Below are 24,593 nucleotides of genomic sequence, written 5' to 3' on the forward strand. Positions count from 1 at the left end.
AATGTAATGTTAACTGGCAGAAAAACTAAGTCCAGATCGATATTGATAGTTTAGGTGGATTTCTACAATATTGCACAAAATGTCCTGATGAGAAAAAGAAGAAATAATTGGATTTCAGAGAAAACTGAGTTATTATTGACATGTGGGGACTAAGCATAGATCAGTCGACTTTCCATTGTTAAATCAATGACTGAAACGATCTTAAAAGCAACTGAAGATTAATAAAATACCACTCGAAATAAACCTGAACTCTTTCACACGGATTTTTAGGTAATATCAGTAGGTCAATCAGTTGACTGCTCATAATGCAAAATGCAAATCTATCGTAAATTTTGAAAACTTACAAAAAACACCGTTCAATTCTTTACTTCACAAGGTCAATGAATTACAATAAAAAAACAAAAAACACAGAATATCACAAATAGAAGGAGAAAGAATTCCACTTTCTGGATTTCAATGGTGACATATATACCCCCCAAGTAGAAACAAAATGGCTTTCGTCTGATACCATTTAAGGCATTAAGGCACTGCCTTTAAAAATCACCCCACTTGCAAGCGCATTGTTGTTTCAGCAGTAGAAACGTATTTTCAAATCCCCTAACGGGATAGGACCTGAAAAAAATCTGGAAGATTTTTTTTTTATTGTAGCCAGGTTTAAAAAGTTATGTTCACCAAATGGCGACCAACAGTGAATTTTAAGTCGCCTGTGGTTTTTTTTTAGGTCGCCCATGCCACTGGTTTAGAAGTCTAAATTGAGGGCTGCTCAAGATTGTCAATGAGGTTTTATCCTTTATCTAAAGGTGTCATTATAATTTTTCTCGACTGAGTTCCATCAAGTTGGATAAATACTTGATAAAAACACATAGACCAGGTAATCAAGACAAAAGGAACGAAGACAATAATGATGATTTGAGTAAAAAACAGAAAATGCTGTTGCAGAAAGATAGGGGATAGATGGATGTTGTGGCTTCTAAATTTCCCCTGGCTCTCAAGTAAAGAAACTTCATTGATGTTAACCCAATACCCTTTTTATATACACACATAAACAAATATCACTAACATCATTGATCTATATTGTGATAAAAAACAGTTTTAAGAATTATAGAATCTTAAAGTAAAATACTTCCAATATCCAGGAACAGTCATTTTTTTCTTAGAAAAGCAAACTTTAGTTTTACTTCCCCATGGACAAGTGCTCACAACAAATATTTCCACACCCCTGGACAACATTAAAATTTGAACATAATTTTTATTCAAATCAGAACATCGATGTCACAAGCGAAAATGTTATACTCCAAAATACAAAAGTGATTGTTGTATATCAATAGTTCAAATTTTGCAAAAGGAGCAAACCAGATTAAAGAAAGATAACTCAATTTTATTTTTTCCCAGTATAGAAATACCTCCTCCAGACCTGTCCAAATACGACTTATAGGTTTAGGAGGTCTTTTGAGTTATGGGCAAAGTTAAGAGGGTCTTAGTAGCAGGATGGTAGGGGCTTGGGTCATCATTTTCAGTATTCTTTATTTTTAATACAAATTTTCTCTCTTCTATATATATCTAAACACCCATTATTCTCTCTTCTTCATTTTTTTGCCCTTTTTTCTATTTTTTATTTTTAATTTAAAACTTTTTCTATATTCTGTAGCATATACAGACCATAAGCTTATTATAAGGACAGGAATATTGATCAATAGCTATAGAGTCATTATATAAGTCCTAATTACATGTAGTCTCTCTTTGAAGACATACACAATCAAATGAAAACATACATATCTTTTGAAGAAAAACAGCTGTACATGTTTTGTTTTAATCTTTATTGTTATATTTTTATTTGTATACTTGAAAAATAAAATAAAAGTACACATGTTTTTTAATGTATTAATTTAACCCTATGCAACAACTACTAACTTAGTCCATCATGTTAAGCTGCTACCAAGGAAAGTGGGTTTTCTTATCATGCAAAAGTGACTAAAACCCTCAAAATCCTAGTGTCAGTGAACCTGTTTGTTTTGTTCTTTCACAGAAGGGAAGAAAAAACATAAAATAACAGGGCAATACATTACATGACAAATAATCACTTAAAGTTAAATAAAATAGAGTGCATAACAAATTTAAATTGAATGTGGTTTCAATTTAGGTAGAGGAAATTAAGACTTTAGCTGGCTCTAAAGTTGGCTCCAAGTTTTCCAAACTGGCGACAAAATATAGCAGCTGGCAATTTTTCTGGCTCCAACTTTTAGGGAGCCAGAGCAGCCCCTGGTATACTTTTTCAATTTTATTAATGTGGTTTTGCTGGTACAGGTCACATACTGATTTGGTTTATTCATTTGAGGTCTAACTTATGTTTTATTAGCATGCTCTTTGGTGGAATTTGAGCTGGTGTGATGGTTTCGCTGTAAAAACACAAATTCGGCTGGCTTTACCTGTGATGTTGTTAACCTGTTCTCTCCAATCAAGATCATTTTGTGATGGTGCAGCCAAGGTATTTATTTGATGTTCCATACTCAAGAGTATGGCCATGAAGTTTATAGTCCCACTTGATTGGGTTTTTCTTTTTAATAAGGCTGCATTTTGACTCCATTTGAAAAGTTTTTCACATTTGGCCAGTTTGTCCGGGTCTTCTTTGAGTTTATGGCAGTCGTTGTGTGACAAAATGATCAAACATACTACAGTGTAGTCCACAAACAGTCTTATTGTTTTCTGGAGGCCTTCTGGCAGGTCTTAAATATAAAAAAGAAATAGACTAGGTCCCAAGACTGATCCTTATCATGTTTATGGTGCTCTAGATTCTACTTTCACTTTTAATATCTGATGTTTCGCCTTCGAAGAATAATACTTGTGTTCTGTTCATGAGAAATTCTTTTATCCAATTGTTTGTCTTACTTCTGATGCCATAATCATGATAATGGCAGAGTTCATATAGGAATAGGCTGTGGTACAACTTGTCAAAAGCTTTGAAGAAGTTTAGCATCCTGTTTCCAGTTTTTTTCTGATCTAGTCAATACATTCACGGAGCTGCGTTTCACATGATCTTTAACTCCTGAAGCCATGTTGGAGAGAATATAAGATATTCTTTAAATGCATATTTGTATTAATTTAATACATATGTTGTGTATTGTTCTTGTAACGATCTATATGACCATACTCAAGGACATTCACTTGAGGATTGCCAGAAGGCATGAAAACATTAGCAACTCTTATTGTGTTTTGTTGATAAATATGCAGAGGCATTTGCTTACTATTTTATTTTGAATATATATATGGATCTGTCCTAGAGTTGTCACTTGTTTAGACGTACTTATCAAAATAATTATTTCTGTGACTGCATCATATGATCGGATCCTTTAGTATAGATACATGTAACTGAGCTAATCTGCAATCCATTCCATCTTCAAGCCTAATATATCATGTACTGTGTTACAAATCTAGATTCTACTGACGAAGAAAGGTACCAATAGGCCACCGAAAGCTGAATTTTTAGTTCAGTCTAAGTGGCCAAGTGGTCTAGAGCGCTGGACACAGGGCAGGCGGTGTTGTCTTGATATCCCAATTGCATGAGTTCGAATCCCGGCAAGGGAAGAACAAAAATTTGCAGATTTAACATGGTTGTGCTGATATTTAGAGTAATTATGTATATACATTATATATTATCATATATATATATTAAGTTCCAAAAAAAAATCAACCCAACAATGTTCAGAGAAGATTTGATTCTTTCAATACTTCTTCCCTGAGTGGGGCTGGAACCTGTTCTTTTCATTTCTTACTTCTACAACACCGCCTAGCATTGCGCAGATGCCTTATCATCTTTTTTCATCATCATTATTTTAGTTGATAAAAATCAGCTTTCGATGGTTTATGGAGGTGTTAATATTTATATATGCATTTCCCTAGTCTAATATGTATTATACTGTGTTTTAAGTAGTTGATTGAAAAGATCGTTTACGCTGATCATAATTCTAAATCTGCACATTACTGTCTTTACAAAAAGTGTTTGATTTGATATATGATGGTGGCTTCACAATCACAGCCAAGACCTTTTTTCCAGGAAGAAAATAGATGACATTTGAAAATAGATGACAACTGAAAAAAGTTTGACTGCCATTATGATCAGGTTAACTCAAAGCAATAGTTAAAACAACAAACGACTTTTTTTGTTTCCTATTTAGTAAAATGAAACAGGAAGCAAAACCATGTGCCTGAAAATTAGGGACTGTTTACATTTTGTTTAGACTTTTCGTACTTCTTTATGACAACCAGAGTGCAACAGACACGAGCTTTGTTTTGGTTGGGGGAAGAGTTCTACACAATTTTAGTACGAAAATCTTAATCGATGACACATGAACCTACCCATCCATGTTAAATTTTAGATTTTCACGCTTTCTTTATTTCATTCAGGTTCAAAATGGCGGTAAAAGTTTTTACATTATTTTCGTATCTAAAGATAAATCATTGTAGTTATGCATAACAAACTGTTTGCAAATTGGAAATAATTATGAAAATTGATGGCATAATTACTTTATTAATTAGATTATTGGATTCAACCTCCAAAAACAATCTTAATGCACGATAAACTGGTTTCAGACCATAAGCGGCAAGGAACAGAGGTAGAGTAATTGGAACCAGTTGAAAACTATTTTACTTCCGTTTTCAGTTTCCAACCAAGCTATCACACGTCAACCTTATTTTCATGTTGAAATGTCTTTACTTTTGTTAAGCTTCGTTATCTATTCGTGTGCTAATGGTATGGAAACAATTGTTAAAACGAAGCATTTTGACATTCCATCACAAGAAACTCCTTTGCCGCCAAATGAGAAGTTTTTGGACATTTTTCCACTAACACTGGATAACTTTACAGAGAGTGTTTTGAAAAACAAGGATCCCTGGGTAGTGATTTTCCACGAAGGGTCGATTCCAAGAGCATGGAAGACAATGGCAGCATCTTTGAGAGGATCAGCTTGGTTTGGAATGGTTGATATCAAATCTGAAGAAAAGCTTGTAAAGAAAATAGTATGTTCACTACAGTGGTTTAAGCTGAGTCTACTATAAAGGGGTTTGATCCTGGATCCCGCTTATTTTTTTTGTCAGATTCCTGTATCCTGCTCATTTTTTTAGTTTCCCATTTCCCGCTTATTACTTTTGTCATTTCAAAAGTCACCTCACATGCAAATACATGTATGAAGCTAACATTCATTGACATTGGTAAGCCCCTGTTAGAGGTTAGGAATGTCCCTTATCTCCAAGCGTCAAACTTCGTTTTCCACTACTGTTAGCGTCAAATGAGCCTTAATTTTTTATCGTCTTTCGTCAAATTGAGTGAAACCTTTATCGTAAACGTTATTTTAACAAATATTTTACCATCATTCGTCATGTGGGTTACCACATTCCTACCCTCCTGTTACACTGTTTGACTTATTAATTAGATAAAAAATTTGGCGTTGAAAACATGGCTAGATCATGTACATCGGCAAGAGCAGGAATAATCTAATTACAGAATTTTGGTCCCTCCTTTTGCAGTCTTAATGTTCAACCACAGGCCCAACATCCTGCCCGACTTCGTTTCCCGTTTTCACATACAATAATTTGAATTTCACATGTAACGCTTACTTAAAAATGACCAATCCTGCATCATTCTATTGCTAAGACTCTAATGAGACCCACCGATAACAGTTAATATAGATTGAATTTGAGCCATATCTACATTTGTAAATGAACAAAGACTTATAATCTCTAAATTTTGACTAAGTGCACTTAAATTAGAAAAAGAAGCTGAACGATACATAAATTTAAATGTGAATGGTAGAAAATGTCTGTTTTGTAAAAATTACATTGAAGATGAAATATACTTTTTACTTATTTGTCCAAAATATGAAGAAGAGCACAAGCAAGTTTTGTTTATCGTCATTTTGCCTAGTTTCTTCTGTTACCTATTTTAACATTGGACTTGGACTTCTTTTTAACTGAATTTTACTGTGCGTATCAGGCTTAAATTAAAATATTGTTTGTTTGCAGTTTACCGACCGACCTTCGAAAATCCGCCCGACTGTGAACATTTTATTGCTTTTAATTTGAAGAAATTATTTTTAATACTTCTACTGACCCGATCCGGAATTTCGGGTCGTTTCCGGAATTGATTTCGAGTCTAGGTCAATTACATGTTTGAAGACCGGTTTTTCTTCCCTTCCTGTCAAGCGTTCATCGGACCCTTAAATGGTAAAGCACATGGAGATTGTCTACAGGTATCCACGAAGTTTCTATTTCTACCAGTTAGTGACCGCCGTCATCATGTTGACTATTCTGTCACTTTTGGGTGTGCGCAAATATAATTTTGATTAAAGTAACAAACAAAAAAGGTGCTATACAAATATTTAACAGTGGGGATTAAAAACAAGGGCTTTTGATTTATTTGTTTGTCAGGAGCCTCTTGAACGATTCAAGGCTGCTGACAGATGTAACTGAGGAGGGTAAGGCATTCCAATTCCTGATGGTCCTCGGGTAGAATGACTCTTTCCTTGTTGTGTTACATTGTGGGATCTGAAAAGAGTTTGTGCCCATATTTCTTGAGATCCTGTCCGGTGGAACGAGTTTGTGGCTTGCTGCAACGTTGACCTCCTGATTGTTGATCTTATACAGCATTGATAGTCGTGCGCTTCTCCTTCTATCTTCTAGTGGTGTCCACTTTAGTTGTTCCAACACATCAGTAACGGATGATCTGTTACTGTACCGGTTTGTTACATATCTGGCCGATCTCCTTTGTACCATTTCTAACTTGTGTTTATCTTTTTGGAGGTATGGATCCCATAGAGAGCTGGCATACTCGACTGTTGGTCTAACGAGGGAGATGTAGGCCTTTTCTTTGATATCGCTGTTAGAGATATTGAGGTTTCTTTTGAGAAATCCGATGGTTTTATTTGCCTTGGCACAGATGTTTCCGATATGTTTTTCCCATTTAAGGTCTGATGTTATAGTTACTCCTAAGTATTTTGCAGATGTTACGTGCTCCAAAGTGTGGCTATGTAAACGGTAATCCTTTATAATAGGTGTTCTGTTCTTTGTTACTGATAATACCTGACATTTATCTGGATGGAATTGCATCATCCATTTTTCTTCCCAGACAGCCAACTTGTCTAAATCTTCCTGGAGGGTATTATCATCTGATGTTACTGTGATGTATGCAATGGTGTCATCTGCAAATAGCCTCACAGTTGATTTAATATTTTCTGGCATGTCGTTTATATAGAAGAGGAAGAGGCTGGGTCCTAGCACAGATCCTTGTGGTACCCCAGACTCTACATCGATGGAGTCAGATGTTTCCCCTTCTATTAGTACTCGTTGGGTTCTCTCAGATAGGAAGCTTTTAATCCAGTCGTTTGTTTTTCCTCTTATTCCATAGTGTTGAAGTTTGTGTGTTAGTAGACTATGGCCGACCTTGTCAAATGCCTTCGAAAAGTCCATGATTAGGCAGTCTGTTTGTTGGCCACTATCAAGGTTTTTGGTGATGTCGTCGATGAATTCTATCAGCTGGGTTTCACATGATAGTTTCTTCCGAAGTCATAGAGGAGTACCTTATTCTGTCGTCTTCTGTCAATTTTAAGACAAATAATACACAGAAAAGTTTCATAGTAAACTGTTTATACTGATTCAGGAAGAATTGCACACGGAATGATGTCTTCGATGATATCATTGACGATGATGCAGCGAATATTCATAAAACCGACACGATAACCGTTTCTGTCTCAAACAAATCGGATACAGAATCTTTTGAGACTGACTTTATGGAACCAATTTCAGTGGTTCAACAATTCGACAGCAGCCTGAAGTATGCCATATTTTCTTTAAATCGTTGTGAAGACGACAAAGATGAAACCACTCCTCCGTGACTTCATGGATACCTGTAAACACGCCTGTACGGTGGAAGGACGCATTTGAAATGTTTGAAGCCACACAAACTACACAAAGATGTAGAGAAAATGAATGGTTGGCTTGAGAAATAAATATATTCTCTCTCTATCAAATCTATCTTCGATTGCAATGAGTATGCTCCTTTATGATAAGGGGGGCTGTCCCACTCATTGCAATTATTCTCTCTCTTGCAATATTAATTATACCCAAACTGTGTGAATTGAATTGAAATATGTCCTTAGCTAGGAGCTATTCTGCCAACTTTTTTATGCAGTCAAAACATTTCAGTACAGAACATTTACTTTTAATGGGGTGCTATTGATTTCACCCCAAAGCTTGTCTGTAAATTTTTGTTTGTTTTAATTAAAGCCTGGCATCAACATACCTTTCCAAATATAACCTTTATAACAGTCAGATGTCTAATATATTTTTTTTAAGTTGTCTTTTTTTTCAATTGAGGAAGATTCAATTGTTGATTTTTTTTAACACACTCCTAAATTGTCTTTTGAATCTTTAATATCTACATTTTTCTGATGCAAATACTCTACTCATGAAAACATTCTAGTAAAGATGCATATATGTCAGTGAATATGTTTCTTTACAACAATTCTAGTCATTCCTTGTTTATAAGTGTTCCAGTATTTCATAATACCATAAATTTATGTCATAAATTGTATAATGACACCATGTTAAGTTTCAGTTTTGGTTAAAAAGGTGTTTACCTGAAAATGCCTGTTCATTTCATGTTGGTTTTCAGTGTTTGTTGTTTTGAAATGTTTTTTTCTTAACAAGAAACTTGGTTTGTGTTAAACTGCTTGTTTAAACTTTATTCTGGCTGATAAAATAAAATATTTTTCCTACCTACCGACCCTGCAGTCTGAAGGTACAGTCGGAAAACTGCAAACAAACATATTTTTAAGGTTGGCCTCACTGTGTTTGTTTATTCTACATTGGCTAGAGGTATAGGGGAGGGTCGAGATCATACATAATATGTATGTATTTAGAACAAAGGGTGCCAAATATAAAAGCAGTAGCTGATGAGTCTAAATTTGTCTGGCTTATGAGCTCTGAGGATCCGAAGATTGTTAAACTTTTAAATGAAAATCTTGTCTTACTATTTCAATTCCTAAAAGTACAATGTATTGTAGTCTATTGATAGATTACAGTAATATTCCTTTAATGGCTTTATTACAAAATAGAAGTGACAGGTGGGTTTGGTGGCTTGTCGGTATTATGGAACTGGGTTACTGTACCTAATATATTCAAGAATGTACATGTACCAGCTGCTTTTTATTGCAGGTTTTAATTGAATGGTTTGATTTTGATTTGGTTTTGGTTTTTTTAATCATTGTACATGTATATAAAATAAAATGTAATGTAATTATTCAGCTCAGCTTTGGGACTGTGGTTTTCTATATTATACTTGTCTAGTAGTCACAGGTTAAATATAAGAGTTTGAAGCTTGTTTTTTTTTTTTGGGGGGGGGGGGGGGTATAAAAATGTGCTCAAGGTCAACCCTTTTACAACCCTCTCAGAAAACAAAAAAGCAGCATTCTATTTTGATAACTATATTTTAAAGATATATACATTGTATGGAGCAGTCCGATGTATCGACACACTTAAGACTTTAGGCTACACTTTGGTAAGGACAGGTAAACTCGTGCAACCAATAACAGATAATATCTTGGGAAAATTTTTAAAATTCAGGACATACTTAAATTTCATGAAATCTTATTTAGGTATTATACTATAATTTCTTGAGACTTTGTGTAATGTGTGTCCAAAATAAGGAAATCTCAGTTTTGACAGTTCTTCATTATAAATTATTTCAGAAATATGAAAATGGTACAGATAATCTAGCTCGTGTTTATCCGTATGGTTTACCAGCAAAGAAAAAAGACAGTTGGAAGTATGTGAAAAATGCAGAACAAGCAAGATTAGCTGTAATTGAATGTATACCAGATACTTCATTAAAGATCAAAGGTCGGGATGTCCAAGATTTCTTGTTTGAGAGTTTTGCAACAAACCCTTCAAGATTTCCAGCAGTATTTTTCACAAGTAAGCATACATTGTAATTCAACTAATATTCAAAATTGTCTGTAGTGAATGAACAGTATGTATAGTCAACAAGATCTTGCTTTTGTTAAACATATTTTCTACAGAACTTAATACCATGACTAAGATTTAAAGGGAAAGTGCAGAGTGCTAAAAAACTGCAGTTTAACTTTTCCACATGTTCATGTGTTGTCTTTATTCATATCTTACTATTTTTTGTTCTTTATGGAATCTTTTTTTGATAGCAGGACTTTGATAGTCTCTGTTGATTTATTCACAAGTTACTGGACTTGATACATGTGATTTACAGTTTGACATAATGTATCCAAAGACATTTAATTATTTATATACTGCACTCGTTCTATTTGAGCAGTCGAAATGCGTTGACTGTATATTTCTATGTCATATACAGTCACTGACCCGATATCACCTTTCCTCATGAATATTTAAATAGTAGTTGCCGGAACTATATTGAATTATTCATGACGACTTCTTCAACCTGTCTTTGTTTCCAATGTAAACAACGAAGCGTGTAAAGACTCACACTTATTTCTTTTACAATTGTTGGAAAAACATATTTCACTTGTTAATATTTTTGTTTAAAACCTATGAATCATTATGTTTTATGCTTATTGTTGATATTTTAGTCCATACTCAAACGAATTCGTTCACCATCGGATTGGTTTCAACAGATCACATTTTATTGTGTTATAATATTACTCCGCCAGATATGAGGCCTTTTTAAAGGGGAATTTTTTCAAATATTTAAATCAAATAAATAAAAATAACACAATAAACAACAATTGAGAAAGTTTTTTTCCAGATTGCAGTATAAAGACAATAATAGTGTATTGACTTGACATATCAACAATATAAGGATTCGGCCCGAAACAGGGAAAAAGCTCGACAGAGCCTCGCATTTCCCCGTTTCTAAGCCTCATATATAATAACCGAAGACGTAATACATGTATCTGTACTTTGCCTCGTGTTGAAGACGGTACTTTGATCTATAATGGTTTACTTTTATAAATTTGGACTCGGATGGAGAGTTGTCTCATTTGCACTCATACCACATTTTCTTATATCTATTTGCCACATTTACAAATCTTAAAATATCCCTAATTATTATATAAAGTTACTTGAAACAAGACTCTGCATGTTGAAAAACCTGAGAAACAGTTCTTTGGATGGGAACAATGGATACCTTTTTCTGAATTTTTATTTATGACCCTTGTTTTGAAGTAGCAGCCCAAATTATCTCCCCTTCCCCATGTCAACTAAATTTTCAGATCATGTAGTATTTACCACAAAAACAAGATGTAAAGAAACCTACAAGTTACAACCAACAATACACTTATTAGGCACAGTGGTCTACTTACACAGAGATATCAATATTAATATCTATTTTCAGATGAAGAAGAATCACCATCTTTTATCCGAGCAATTTTTGTGCGATTTCAGAAATATTTCAACTTTGCAAGATTTGTTTTGCCAACTATTGAAGACATGAGAGCCATTGGACTACAAGAAGAGATTGTTGACCTTCCTTCATTGTATATTTTAGTAACTCCAGATGCAGGTCCCACCGACAGAATAAATTTTAATGCTATAGAATATAGACCACAAATAATGGGATCAATGAATTATCCTAATGTTTTACAGTTTTTGTTTATGGTTAATCATCAGTTTAGACATCAATTACAAGGGGATAATAAGTCTACTAATCTTACTATCATGAACATGCAAGATGTTGTGGAAATTGAACAAAAAAGATTTGAAATTATGATAAAAGGTAGAAAACAGACTGTAGCCCCAAAGAAGGTAGAAAAAGTTAAGGTACCAGATATCGAAAAAACTGCCACACAACATAATGGTATAAAAGATGAGTTGTAAGTCTGCAAAATGCTAATGTTATTCTCCGTAAATATTTGGTGTTGATAAAAATGTGGTGATTTTGAAGTCAATGATAATGATTCTTGAAAGTGTAATGTTATGATGATGCAACATTAAACATAATAATACAATAAACTTGGAGACGGTTAGTTCCAAAGCAAACTCAAACTTACTTGAAAATTTGTTTAAAAAAAACCCACCAGTTTTAAGTGCAGTTTTGAGTTAAAGTTTCTTGGGTGTAATCAAGGAATGTTAATACCTTAAATGTAATTTATGAAGAAACCTTTTTCATAAGTTTATGATTGCAAGGTCTTTAAGCCTGTGCATTAGACTTTTTAGATCAGCTTGTAGTATGATGAATGTTGGCCAAAGGAAAGAGGGAACCTATTTTGTATAATTGACGTCAACTACAATTTTCAACCCAAAGCCTTCAAACTCTCAAGAATAACACTCATGTTTGTTAATGTGAAGTTAACTTTATGTAATTATTTTGGAGAATTTTCGAACATTTTCCAGATGGTCGAACACTACCAATTTCCTGCAACATTCTAGATGGAGGGTATCTATTTTGTGTAATCTACTATTCAGATTAATTTCTTAAAAAATAGGCAACAAATTTTTTTGAATATTTGGATAAACATCAAAGATGTGCAAGTCACTTTTTTACACATTTTAAAAATTTGATATTACAGAACTTGGTCAGTTTTCAGCAACTTTGTTTATCATATGGAATGTATATATTTTGGCATATTAACAATTTTCATACAAGAAGATAAGAAATGTATACACGATATAGTTTGTTCACAGTATAACATTTACTGAGCATTAAATTCATTTTAAAGACAATGTGCCCCTTTCCCCTTAAATTTCTGCCTAATTACCTTGACAATAGATGTTTTTAGTGTTTTGTTAAACTTTTTTGCCTTGACCACCAGTCAAAGACATTATTACGGATAGTAATGCTTAATGTGAAATACATGTATTTATCATTCAGAAGTACAATCAGGAATCTTAATGACACTGTTTAAATGAAATTAATTATTTTCATCTCTACTATTCAGTATTGTAACCTTCTTCTAGGTTATCAAAAATCCATCAGTTAAAGGGAGACAATTCTATCCAAATAATAGTCCACCTGTAAACTAACTAGAATGTTTGAATATGAATTGAAGATGTCCATATCGTTTATGTTCATAATTTTTTTAGTAAGTTATCTTGGAATTCAGTTTACAATTTGTGGTTTCGAGGTTTAGTAAATGGAACTTTTCAAGACTACTTAAAATTTCTTTCAAGTATCCATTTATTTACCAGTACTTTATACAAAGACTATTTGGTGCTTTAAGTTAATATTTAAATTATTAAGATTGAATCTTAACAAATTCATTTGAATACAACTAATTATTCAATGCATAATCTAATAAGAAAATTTGTTAAATTTTATACTCCGTCCAATTTTTTTGTGTTGTATTTTTGTATATTAATAATGTCAACAGAATTTTCTTTATATGCAAATTGTTATTAGTTGTTTTTTTTTATTTTTGTAGAAAATATTTGTTACCGGAAGGCAATAAACTTGTTACATAATATATATATTTCTAATTTGAATAAAATAATATTTTAATATGTCTTTGTCTTTAAAACAATAGTGTATTTTTCCATCTATGAGCTTATATATGCAGTATATTGCTGGTTGGTGCATCTATTCAAAACCATGTTTATTCATAAAGGAGGAGCTGTGCATAGTAAATTGAGGTATTTCAAAATCAAAATCCTAATTTGGTGTAAAGATAATTGATTAGTATGAGCAAAGTTTAAAAATTTTAGAAATATCATGAATACTGAGGTTTGATGGTTGAAAGATAGCACAACACAAATTTTTCTACAAAAAAAAAAATGGCACATTTTCACGCATATATGTGAGTGGCAAATATTAAGCACGTGAAAGTAAAACAAAATATTAACATGAAATTGCATTTATTGTGACGTCGCATGTCAAAAACTACCTTTAAAAAAATCAAAAAGATGTGGTATCGTTACCAATGAGAAAACTTTCCCTTAAAGTTCAAATGACTTAGAAGTTAGCAATTAACTGTTGGTCTCTGTACAGTTTTCAACATTGAACAAAACCCATGCCACATAGCAAGCTATAAAAGGCCTTGACATGACAAATGTAAAACAATTCAAACAAGAAAAGTAACAGCCTAAGTTGTGTACAAAACAATAAACGAAAAACACATTAATATAATTATATACAGCAACAAACTACAAATTGTTTACTGTAAACTCAGAAATTATTGCGTGCGTTTATTATTGCAATAATTGAAGAATAGACAAAAATGTGAGATTAATTATTGCGATTTCAAGAAAATCTGCATACAGATATATGTATATCGATACCCACTCATTCGCATTATTAGCAATAATAAAAACCTCGCAATAATTTCTGAATTTACAGTAATTTATTGTTATCTGATTTTTGTTGAGCCTGCGACTTTTGTAGCAGAAAGCTCTACGTAGGGATAGTGATCCGGCGGCAGCGGCGTCAGATCACTTCTTAAAAGCTTTATATTTTAGAAGGTGGAAGATTTGGATGCTTCATACTTTGTATATGGATGCCTCATGTTACGAAGTTTCCGTCAATCACATGTCCAATGTCCTTGACCTCATTTTCATGGTTCAGTGACAACTTGAAAAAAATTTAAGATTGTTTGTAATGTTAAATTCTCTCTTATTATAAGTAATAGGATAACTATATTTGGTATATGCATACCCTGCAAGGTCCTCATGCCTGTCGGACAGTTTTCACTTGACCTTGACCTCATTATATGGATCAGTGAACAAGGTTAAGTTTTGGTATCCATATCTCAGATACTATAAGCAATATGTCTGGTATATTCGGTGTATGGAAGGACTGTAAGGTGTACATGTCCAACTGGCAGGTGTCATCTGACCTCGACCTCATTTTCATGGTTCAGTGGTTATAGTTAAGTTTTTGTGTTTTGGTCTGTTTTTCTTATACTGTATGCAATAGGTAGAATTTGGTGTATGGAATGATTGTAAGGTGTACATGTCTAGCTGGCAGGTGTCATCTGACCTTGACCTCTTTCATGGTTCAGTGGTCAAAGTTAAGTTTTTGAATTTTGGTCTTTTTTTCTAATACTATATGCAATAGTTCAACTATATTTGGTGTATGGAAATATTTTATGATCTATATGTCAGTCACGCAGGTTTTATTTGACCTTGACCTCATTTTCAAGGTTCATTGCTCAGTGTTAAGTTTTTGTGTTTTGGTCTGTTTTTCTTAAACTATAAGCAATAGGTCAACTATATTTGTTGTATGGAAGAATTGTTAGCTGTACATGCCTGCCTAGCATGGTTCTTCTGACCTTGACCTCATTTTCATGGTTCATTGGTCAATGTTTAGTTTACTTGGTTAATGTTAAGTTTATGTGACAGTTGTAATAAAGCTTTATATTTAGGACTATCAACATAATATCAATGATTAGTAAAGAAGGCGAGACATTTCAGCGTGTGCACTCTTGTTTAAACAGACATAAATAGAAATCAAAAATTAAAATAGGGCCCTTATTGCATCTTGTCCTTTGTATTACATTGAATTTGCTTATTCTCTCATCTCTTTTTTGTCTTGCCTGCAAAAAAAGTTGCAGAATGGGAGACAAGGATTACTATTGGGCAGTGGCAGCTGCAACGTAAACGATTGGTATCAAGCTTTATATTTCAGTAGGTAGAAGACCTGTATGCTTCAAACCTTTTTTTTGTCATGTGAATTTCTCATTTATAATGAATAATAGGATAACAATATTTGGTATATGGGTTCTATGGAACATCTACATGTCCGTCAGACAAAGTTCACCTGACCTCAACCTCATTTCATGGATCAGTGATCAAGATTATTTACATGATTAGGTTCATTTCACAGATACTGTAAGCAGTAGGTCAACTATATGTGGTGTATGGAATGATTGTAAAGGGTACATGTCAGTCTGGCAGGTTTAATCTGACCTTGACCTCATTTTCATGGTTCATTGGTCAATGTTAAGTTTTTGTGTTTGTTTTTTCAAGTATTGTAAGCAATAGGTCAACTACATTTGGTGTATGGAATGATTGTAAGGGGTACATGTCAGTCTGGCAGGTATAATTTTACCTTGACCTCAATTTCAAGGTTCATTGTTTTTTGTGTTTTGGTCTGTTTTTCAATTGCCATAAGCAATAGGTTAACTGTATTTGGTATATTGAATAATTGTAAGATGTACATGTCTGTCTGACCTTAACCTCATTGCCATGAATATTGAGAATATTTAAAAATGTAAAGTTTATGTGATACTTGTAGTAAAACCTTTATGTTTAAGACTTCCAAAATAAAATCTATGGTTAGTAAAGCGGTCAATGTAAAGTTTTCATGGTTGGGTCAATTTCATTTCTCAGATACTGTAAGCAAAAGTTCGACTTTATTTGGTTGTTTGACATATATGTTTGTTTTACCATGTCCTCACTTTCAGTTTATTGGTAAAGGTGGAAACAAAATTTGTGGTTAAATCTGTTTGTAATATACTATAAGCAAAAGGTCAACTATATTTGGTGGATGGAATGATTGTTAGGTGTACATAGCTGTCTGGCAGGATTCATCTGACCATGACTACATTTTCATGGTTCATTGCAATGAGTCAATGTTAAGTTTTCATATTTAGTATAAAATAAGGAGATGTGGTATGATTGTCAAAGACCCAACTACCCACCAGAGACCAAATGACGCAAGTAGCAACTTTAAGTCGCCATACAGCCTTCAACTATGAGCAAAACTTATACAGCACAGCCAGCTATAAAAAGGTCTGTTTCTCTGATATATTAGCAATATATCAACAACATTTTGGATTACTTTGGTGATCTTCTAAATTCTTGCCTCCAGTGCTTTAGTTCATGGTTACAATCACAGGCAGAGTCAAACCAAAGGCTTGATGCTTCATTGCTAAGCACACAACAAAAGAGTAAGAGCAGACTGGTAGGCTCAAAGCGAGAATGATGTGTTTGAGAAGGGTAGCAGGTCTTCATACAGACTGTTACTCTGAACTAGCACATTTAAAATACAGGTCTGTGTGTCAGTCTAGTATGAAATGGGGTTCAGATTCACTTTACATCGTTTTATTGCTGTGCTGACTTCTTTTGAAATGTTTGCCACTGGTCATTAAACACCAATCCATCAACAACATCAACTATTTTTGGTGGATAAAATGTGCAAATAAGGTAAATGCCATATGACATATTCAAGATGGACAAGCTTGACCACAGGTGAATATGAGTGAATGAACAAACTCAATACACATTTTGGTTGTCCTAGTAGGTGAAAATTGGGATTAAGTATTGAGAATTTTAAATTGTTATTACTATCACCAGAAAAGAAATACCGAAGTCTTGCCTTCTACAACTTATGTTGCATGTGCAATTAACAATTATAGCCTGCTTGTGTGGTTCCTATTAAACATCATTTTACCACATCATAAGTTTGATTGTGCAATTGTGGCAAAACCTAAAAGAAAAATCAGAAATAAAGTTTGAGGTTTACAAACAAAACAACTTAAAAATAATAACAACAAAAAACAAGTTGACTGTAAGCTTATGGTGACTAATGAAATCCTGTTATAAGATTTCCAACAGTAAATAAATAGTTAATAATGCAATGATTGTGAAAATGCATCACACAATAAAGAATCTTCACATGAACAATGATACTAAATTTCATGGTGCTCTGATCAGTAATTCCTGAGAAAAATGTCACAAAAGTTTAATATAGGTCACTATTTGTAAGAATATAACGTGTTTGGTATACAGGAAGTTGATGAGTTGTGAATGTATAAAGGCATCACACCATAGCATGTTCACATGAAGTCTGATAACAAATTTCAGGAAGTTTAGCTTTGTAGTTTATAATAAAAATGAAACATAAATTTCATACATGTGGAACTTACCACCTTGTGTGGTGTACAAGTCCAAAACTTTTGTAGTATCATAAGATTTTTTAATCGAGCAATTGTACCAAAGAAATAAAAGGAGAATGTTTGAAAATTACACATACAAATAAATTCAAATAACATACACACAAAAAGATCTTTAATGAGAAGATAAATAGAGAAAGAAAATGAACAAGAGGCTTCAAAGAGCTTGAATCTCTCACCTTGCAAAAATATGCAATCGTGATATTTATTTTTACCATTACTGCAACCAGTTGTGCTTGCTTATTTGTAAATCTTGTTTAGTGATATTTTTGTAGATCTCATATTGATGATAATTTAATTTTTACTGTTTACAGTTTATACTTATCAATTAAAGTTTTCGAGAAAATTGACAAAATAATAACTAGAGGCTCTCAAGAGCCTGTGTTGCTCACCTGATTCTACTTTGCTTTTGGAAATCATGTAAAAATAGATTAAAATCATAACAGATACCCTTATAATGATTGAGGCCAAATTTGGTTTAAGGTGTAACACCACTAATTCGGGCCCGGCCAGAAAGCACATACCAGAAAGTAGTACATATTTAACACAAAATAGTTCCTACGCATGGGTGTAACTTTCAAAATATGTAGAATATTTATGTAATTTTGGTATCAAATGAAAGCTGAATGACTGGTGATCATTGTAGAACACTTTTTGACTTATAATTTTGAATAATAAAAAAATTGCATGAAATTTAAAAAAGAGGGTAATTTTGCCTGTTTGTCAGATCTGGAGTACCTGTTTTGGTACATCCGAAGTTCCGGGAACCAGTTCTTTCTTATATGCCATTAAAGGTATGTTGATTTTTTCAGTACAAGGCACCATGAAGTGTTGCTTTGACATGCAATGATTGTCACTTTATTTGAACTTAAAACAAAAGAGCTGTGCCTGCTTGAAATTGAAGAATTTAACATAGAAAGCAATGGGGCCATGAATTAGTGGTGTACTTCCTATTACAGAGTATCATCAGAAATTCAATTTTTAGAAGTTGTACCTATTCCAATGAAAAGTGGTCATATTTGATGTCAGTAATCATGTTTAATCAACTTTTTAGGATGAAAAATTCTGTTTATGGGAAATTTCAGCTCTTAAATAGACACAATAAGGTACTTTAGCCTTTTATGGTCATACAACATGCATGCAGTTAAGACTTGACTCCAAGTTCTTATTTTTGCATTATTTGGGATTGAAATCAATGCAACAGGTATATTATGACTTGTTTATGATAAAACAATGGCTCTTGGTCAAATAATCTTATGATTTTTCAAGTTTAATTGGTTTTCTTATGGTAGCCTTTTACAATCTAGGCAATTGGTATATACTCATATAAGAATTCAAAAATCTCATTGTACATGCAATTTTGAACCAGTTTAGCAAGTTATCTAGCTGAGGGATATATAAATTGCTCTTAAAAATCTATGTTGTAGCACAGAAGTATGGTTTATACCAAAAGTGTCCCTTTACCAATTTGAAGAAAAAAGGGGGGACAATATTCTCAATTATGTCTTAGGTTTGGACTAATATGTTTTTATCAGATGAACAACCACTGATAAAAATATAACTATTGGTAAGCACATTGCTTTCATAGTAGAAATTAACAAATAGAACCATGACATTGAGAATAAATCAAAGCGTGAAAGCGCTGTAAAGGCAGTTAATTACAGGTTGTGTGTATTTTTAGTCCAGTTATATCATTATCTTGCATAGTACATTGTACTTATCAGAGGTGGCTTTCAGTATTTAAGATTTAGAGTTCTCTAATGATATTGAACAAGTTTTATGAATGTCATATTCTGAGCACTATATGAAGGCGATTGTTCTCACTTGTTTATGAACTAGTGCATTATGTCCACTTTGTACCTTTTTTTATCTATGTTTATAGTCAAATACTGTTTAAAATAGTTTGGCATTTTCTTTTTAGTAATAAGTAAATGTTATCAACTGTATTTTATTCAACTTCGCAAATGTGGTTTGTTACTGGTAGGTACAATGTATGGATGATAGTTGTTTCATTGGCAATCATAACACATCTCCTTATTTATATAAAATGATCTATATTCAACGACCTCGGGTACAAAAAAAATGTATGTAACTAAACTATGATGGGAAACCTTTGACTTCTTTCTTTTATATAAACTTTTGATTTGGTACCATAGAACTATGTAGAATAAATGTACATTGCAACATGTCAACTCTTTCAATGACAATACTTTTTTTAGAAACTATAACTCCAAGCAAAATTATATTTCCAAGTATAAAGTAATTTATGAATGAAACAAGAGTGCACACGCTGAAATGTCTCGCCATCTTTACTAATCATTGATATTATGTTGATAGTCCTTAATATAAAGCTTCATTACAACTGTCACACAAAATTAGCATTAACCAAGTAAACTAAACATTGACCAATGAACCAAGAAAATGATGTCAAGGTCAGATGAACCATGCTAGGCAGGCATGTACAGCTAACAATTCTTCCATACAACAAATATAGTTGACCTATTGCTTATAGTTTAAGAAAAACAGACCAAAACACAAAAACTTAAAACTGAGCAATGAACCTTGAAAATGAGGTCAAGGTAAAAAAAAAACCTGCGTGACTGACAAATAGATCATAAAATATTTCCATACACCAAATATAGTTGAACTATTGCATATAGTATTAGAAAAAAAGACCAAAACTCAAAAACTTAACTTTGACCACTGAACCATGAAAATGAGGTCAAGTCAGATGACACCTGCCAGTTAGACATGTACACCTTACAATCATTCCATACACCAAATATAGTAGACCTATTGCATACAGTATAAGAAAAACAGACCAAAACACAAAAACTTAACTATAACCACTGAACCATGAAAATGAGGTCAAGGTCAGATTACACCTGCCAGTTGGACAGTCCTTCCATACACCGAATATACTAGACCTATTGCTTATAGTATCTGAGATATGGACTTGACCACCAAAACTTAAACTTGTTCACTGATCCATGAAATGAGGTCGAGGTCAAGTGAAAACTGTCTGAAAGGCATGAGGACCTTGCAAGGTACGCACATACCAAATATAGTTATCATATTACTTATAATAAGAGAGAATTTAACATTACAAAAAATCTCAACTTTTTTTTCAAGTAGTCACTGAACCATGAAAATTAGGTCAAGGACATTGGACATGTGACTGACAGAAACTTTGTAACATGAGGCATCCATATACAAAGTATGAAGCATCCAGACCTTCCACCTTCTAAAATATAAAGCTTTTAAGAAGTTAGCTAACGCCGCCGCCGGATCACTATCCCTATGTCGAGCTTTCTGCGTTAAAAGTCACAGGCTCAACAAAAAGGAGTTCTTAATTAAGAAATAAACTGATTCGCTGAGCGCAGCTGGATACACCTGCAGAGGTTCAACCCTGAACAGTTGGGGCAAAAATGGACACAATATTCAAGCTTGATACAAGTCTGAATTTGGTTGTAATTAAATATTTCACATATTATAGTTTCTGAATAAATGTAGTCAAAGAACTTGAAATTGGTTATATGAATTGAATTTATATTCAATTAAAGATTTCTTGCTGTTGTGCAATACACTGTGCTGTTGCGCAATACTTAATAAATCTGTTGCCAGACTATAAACAAATAAAGTTCAATTTCTTCTCAATGTCATATTTGAAATTTAGGGAAATCAATAGGGAGATTACATCAATAGCTATAAATAATTCACCAAAGTTTCATGCGAACTGCTTAAAGCATTTTTGAGTTGTTGTCCAAAAACTGGAAAATCCCCCCTTTTTTAATGAATAAAACCCCATAACTCAGAAATGTGAAATCTAAAATTTATAAAATTCTAAAGGGAGCTTACGGATTGATAATTTAGTCTTAGATGCAAGATTTTTTTATCAGTTGTTAGTGGCTTTGAACTAGCTGTCAGTAAATGCGAGTACTCTCAGATCTGCACTTAGTGTCTTTTTGTTGTTTGGATGTACAACTACCCGGCCACGTCCACTTGTATTTGTATTTATCCATCTGATGAGTTAAGCCTCTTTCAACTGATTTTTTATAGATCGTTCTTATATTGTACTGTTACACCACTGTCCCAGGTTAGGGGGTGGGTTGGGATCCTGCTAACATGTTTAACCCCGCCAAATTCTGTATGTACACGTATGTGCCTGTCCCAAGTCAGGAGCCTGTAATTCAGTGGTTGTTTGTTGATGTGTTGCATATTTGTTATTTGTTCATTTTTTGTACATAAATTAGGCCGTTAGTTTTCTTGTTTGAATTGTTTTACATTGTCATTTCGGGGCCTTTTATAGCTCACTGTGCGGTATGTGCTTTGCTCATTGTTGAAGGCCGTACTGTGACCTATAGCTGTTAATTTCTGTGTCATTTGGTCTCTTGTGGAGAGTTGTCTCATTGGCAATCATACCACATCTTCTTTTTTATATTTACATCAACAGATAGAAACAATTCACCAAAGTCAAACTTAGTTGTAAGATCTCTGAAATTGTTTACACGGTACAAGTTTTTCTAATTGTTGGAGATTGTACGGTGACAGTAACACCTGTAACTGCTTAACCCATTTCTAATGCACTTTGGTTCGATAAACTCACTGAATATCATACCACATCTCCTTATTTTTATATGCATTACAATTTACATGTGCATGTAATTGTAAATAATATTTATATATATATATATCAGAACAAACTTCATTGTGTCACTTTTATTTATGCATTCTTTGGCACAATACAAGTTCTAAAATTACACAACCTAAAACAACTAAATGTTATTTCAGATGAAAGTTTTGTTTCAGTTCCATTCATAGGATTTATTAGAATTTTGTATGTTTTGCCAAGTCCAATAATTAGCTCTATGTGCACATGTTAATTGGAGACTTTTCTATCCCGTATAAGAGTTTTGGAACTAATTCTGTTTCTTTTTTTGAAAAAAGTGAGCAAACAAATCTTGCACATTTAAACCTTTGTCTGCCATCACACTGTCACCTGGATCACATAATTGAACTATTCTATCTTTCAACTATTTCACAGTCACTGGTACAACTAACATATGCATTAGAGACATAGTTGACTAAACCACCAGGTGTCGAACATACAAGTATTTTCAGTGTTTCTGTTTTTATATGATGAAAAGGTTGCCTGAGCTCTAGGAGCTTTAGGTTTTATCACGGGATATTCTGTGCTGTCAATAATAATCCAAGTTGTAGGAAACTTTAATTTGAAGTTGGATGGCGAAAAATACCTGACTAAACCACTTAATGGCCAAGTGTTAGCCTCACGCCACTGTTTAGACATAAAAACAATCCATGTTTACACAATATTCTTAACACTAGTTTCAATCTAGAATCTAGACAGTTCAAAGTTGGTTGTATAATGCCTCAATTTCATCAAAGTCATAAAAAAACTGATTTTCAAATGACACCCTATCAATTTGAAAATATATGTATCTCAAACAATGTGCTGCTGGACCAAGTGTGGTGAAAACAAATAAAAATTTAGTATACAACTCTAAACCGGTATAAAATTGCATGGCTGTGTCACGTGTCTTCATTTCAAAATTCTCTGCTGAAAATATAGGCATTGATGGTGTTTGCGTAATTCCATCTGTGAAGCTCAACATTAGCTCGGCAGTTGGTGGTGGACAGTCATAAATCCTGTCTGCAGTATGAATGACTTCTTCAGGAAAACCAACTTTACAATCAAAACTTTCCTCTAGATTTCTACTACAATATTCATCAAGTTTAGTTCTTTTGTTTTCACAGGAAACTGCCCTGATTTTTCTTTTTGCGGACGATTCAGTCTCTTGCTTAATCCAGGAAAATAGGCTGGGAATGGCAGTAGACCTTAGTCTCTGTATGGTGGGTTTGCGCCCTGAAAAAGGTTATAAAACATTAGTTTTTTGATAATTAAATGAACTTCCATTAGCAATGCAAAATATTAACTAGATTTATTCATTACAATCTGGATAAAACTATGTTAGCCTGAATTAATGTACATCAAAATGTATGTTATGTAAATCCAAAGTAAGTAAGTAAGTAAAACTTTATTTTGATTTGGCATATTGACAAACATACAAAAATAAGCTCTAATGAGGACAAACAATGAGAGATGTATACAACAAACATACATTGTTTGTACCTAAACAACTATAATATAGATGAGAGCATGTCATTATTTTGTTCCTGTTAACATTGTCACTGATATTTTTCAAGAAAGTCTATGAGGCAAAGCTTATGCATTCCTGTCATTACTACATTAGCATAATTACTGCTAAAATAATTCTCAGTATGATATACCTCTTGTAAGAAATCATTATAATTGTAGCAAGCACCAAAAAATCTCAAACAGATCACATTGAATCGTAATCCAAAAAATTATGACGTCTTGAATTAACCACCCCCTTTTATTCTAAAACGATAATTGCGGTTGTAAACAAACTTTGGTTTATTCGCATGGCGATTACATATATAACTATATATTTTAAAAAGAAAATAGAGTTTTACCATGAATAGTTTCCTGCACGTAGTCTTTTTCAGTAAAATGTGCCTTGCAAACAACAGCTGATTGAGATGGACTCCACGATTTCATCGTATTCTCGTCCAATCTGCGTATGGGCCATTGCGTTGATCCAACTTTTCCTTCTTTTTAAGTCATTTGGAAATGCATGTCCTCCTCTTAAATGACATCCAGGTACACAACAACATGTACTTGGCATC

General features: G+C 33.2%; 3 protein-coding genes across 3 annotated transcripts in view; 1 reads left to right on the plus strand and 2 right to left on the minus strand.

Annotated features, from left to right (window-relative positions):
- LOC127735939 (polypyrimidine tract-binding protein 1-like) overlaps nucleotides 1-4,429 on the minus strand; it is a 75,980-nt gene extending 71,551 nt beyond the window's left edge. The window contains exon 1 of the mRNA XM_052246406.1: nucleotides 4,354-4,429. Within this exon, the coding sequence (XP_052102366.1) occupies nucleotides 4,354-4,361 (8 nt within the window). The 5' untranslated portion in view covers nucleotides 4,362-4,429. The remainder of the gene's footprint in view (nucleotides 1-4,353) is intronic.
- A 205-nt stretch (nucleotides 4,430-4,634) lies between these two features.
- Nucleotides 4,635-12,905, plus strand: LOC127736056 (uncharacterized). The gene is made up of 3 exons (XM_052246559.1): nucleotides 4,635-5,013; nucleotides 9,738-9,963; nucleotides 11,372-12,905. The coding sequence occupies exons 1-3, from the start codon at nucleotides 4,702-4,704 to the stop codon at nucleotides 11,851-11,853; spliced, it is 1,020 nt and encodes a 339-aa protein (XP_052102519.1). The 5' UTR covers nucleotides 4,635-4,701; the 3' UTR covers nucleotides 11,854-12,905.
- A 9,677-nt stretch (nucleotides 12,906-22,582) lies between these two features.
- LOC127736118 (uncharacterized) lies at nucleotides 22,583-24,521 on the minus strand. The gene is made up of 2 exons (XM_052246662.1): nucleotides 24,381-24,521; nucleotides 22,583-23,748 (listed from the first exon to the last, which is right to left on the minus strand). The coding sequence occupies exons 1-2, from the start codon at nucleotides 24,463-24,465 to the stop codon at nucleotides 23,234-23,236; spliced, it is 600 nt and encodes a 199-aa protein (XP_052102622.1). The 5' UTR covers nucleotides 24,466-24,521; the 3' UTR covers nucleotides 22,583-23,233.
- Between the last annotated feature and the right edge of the window lie 72 nt (nucleotides 24,522-24,593).

This window comes from Mytilus californianus, unplaced genomic scaffold (genome assembly GCF_021869535.1).
Source record: "Mytilus californianus isolate M0D057914Y unplaced genomic scaffold, xbMytCali1.0.p SCAF_1, whole genome shotgun sequence".
Taxonomy (NCBI): Eukaryota; Metazoa; Mollusca; class Bivalvia; order Mytilida; family Mytilidae; genus Mytilus; species Mytilus californianus.

Coding starts and splice junctions, on each gene's coding strand:
- LOC127736056 (XM_052246559.1), top strand. CDS start 4,702: ATGTCTTTACTTTTGTTAAGCTTCGTTATCTATTCGTGTGCTAATGGT. Junction 5,014..9,737: donor AAAAGCTTGTAAAGAAAATA/GTATGTTCACTA, acceptor AAATTATTTCAG/AAATATGAAAATGGTACAGA. Junction 9,964..11,371: donor TCCAGCAGTATTTTTCACAA/GTAAGCATACAT, acceptor ATCTATTTTCAG/ATGAAGAAGAATCACCATCT.
- LOC127736118 (XM_052246662.1), bottom strand. CDS start 24,465: ATGAAATCGTGGAGTCCATCTCAATCAGCTGTTGTTTGCAAGGCACAT. Junction 23,749..24,380: donor CGTGCAGGAAACTATTCATG/GTAAAACTCTAT, acceptor AACCTTTTTCAG/GGCGCAAACCCACCATACAG.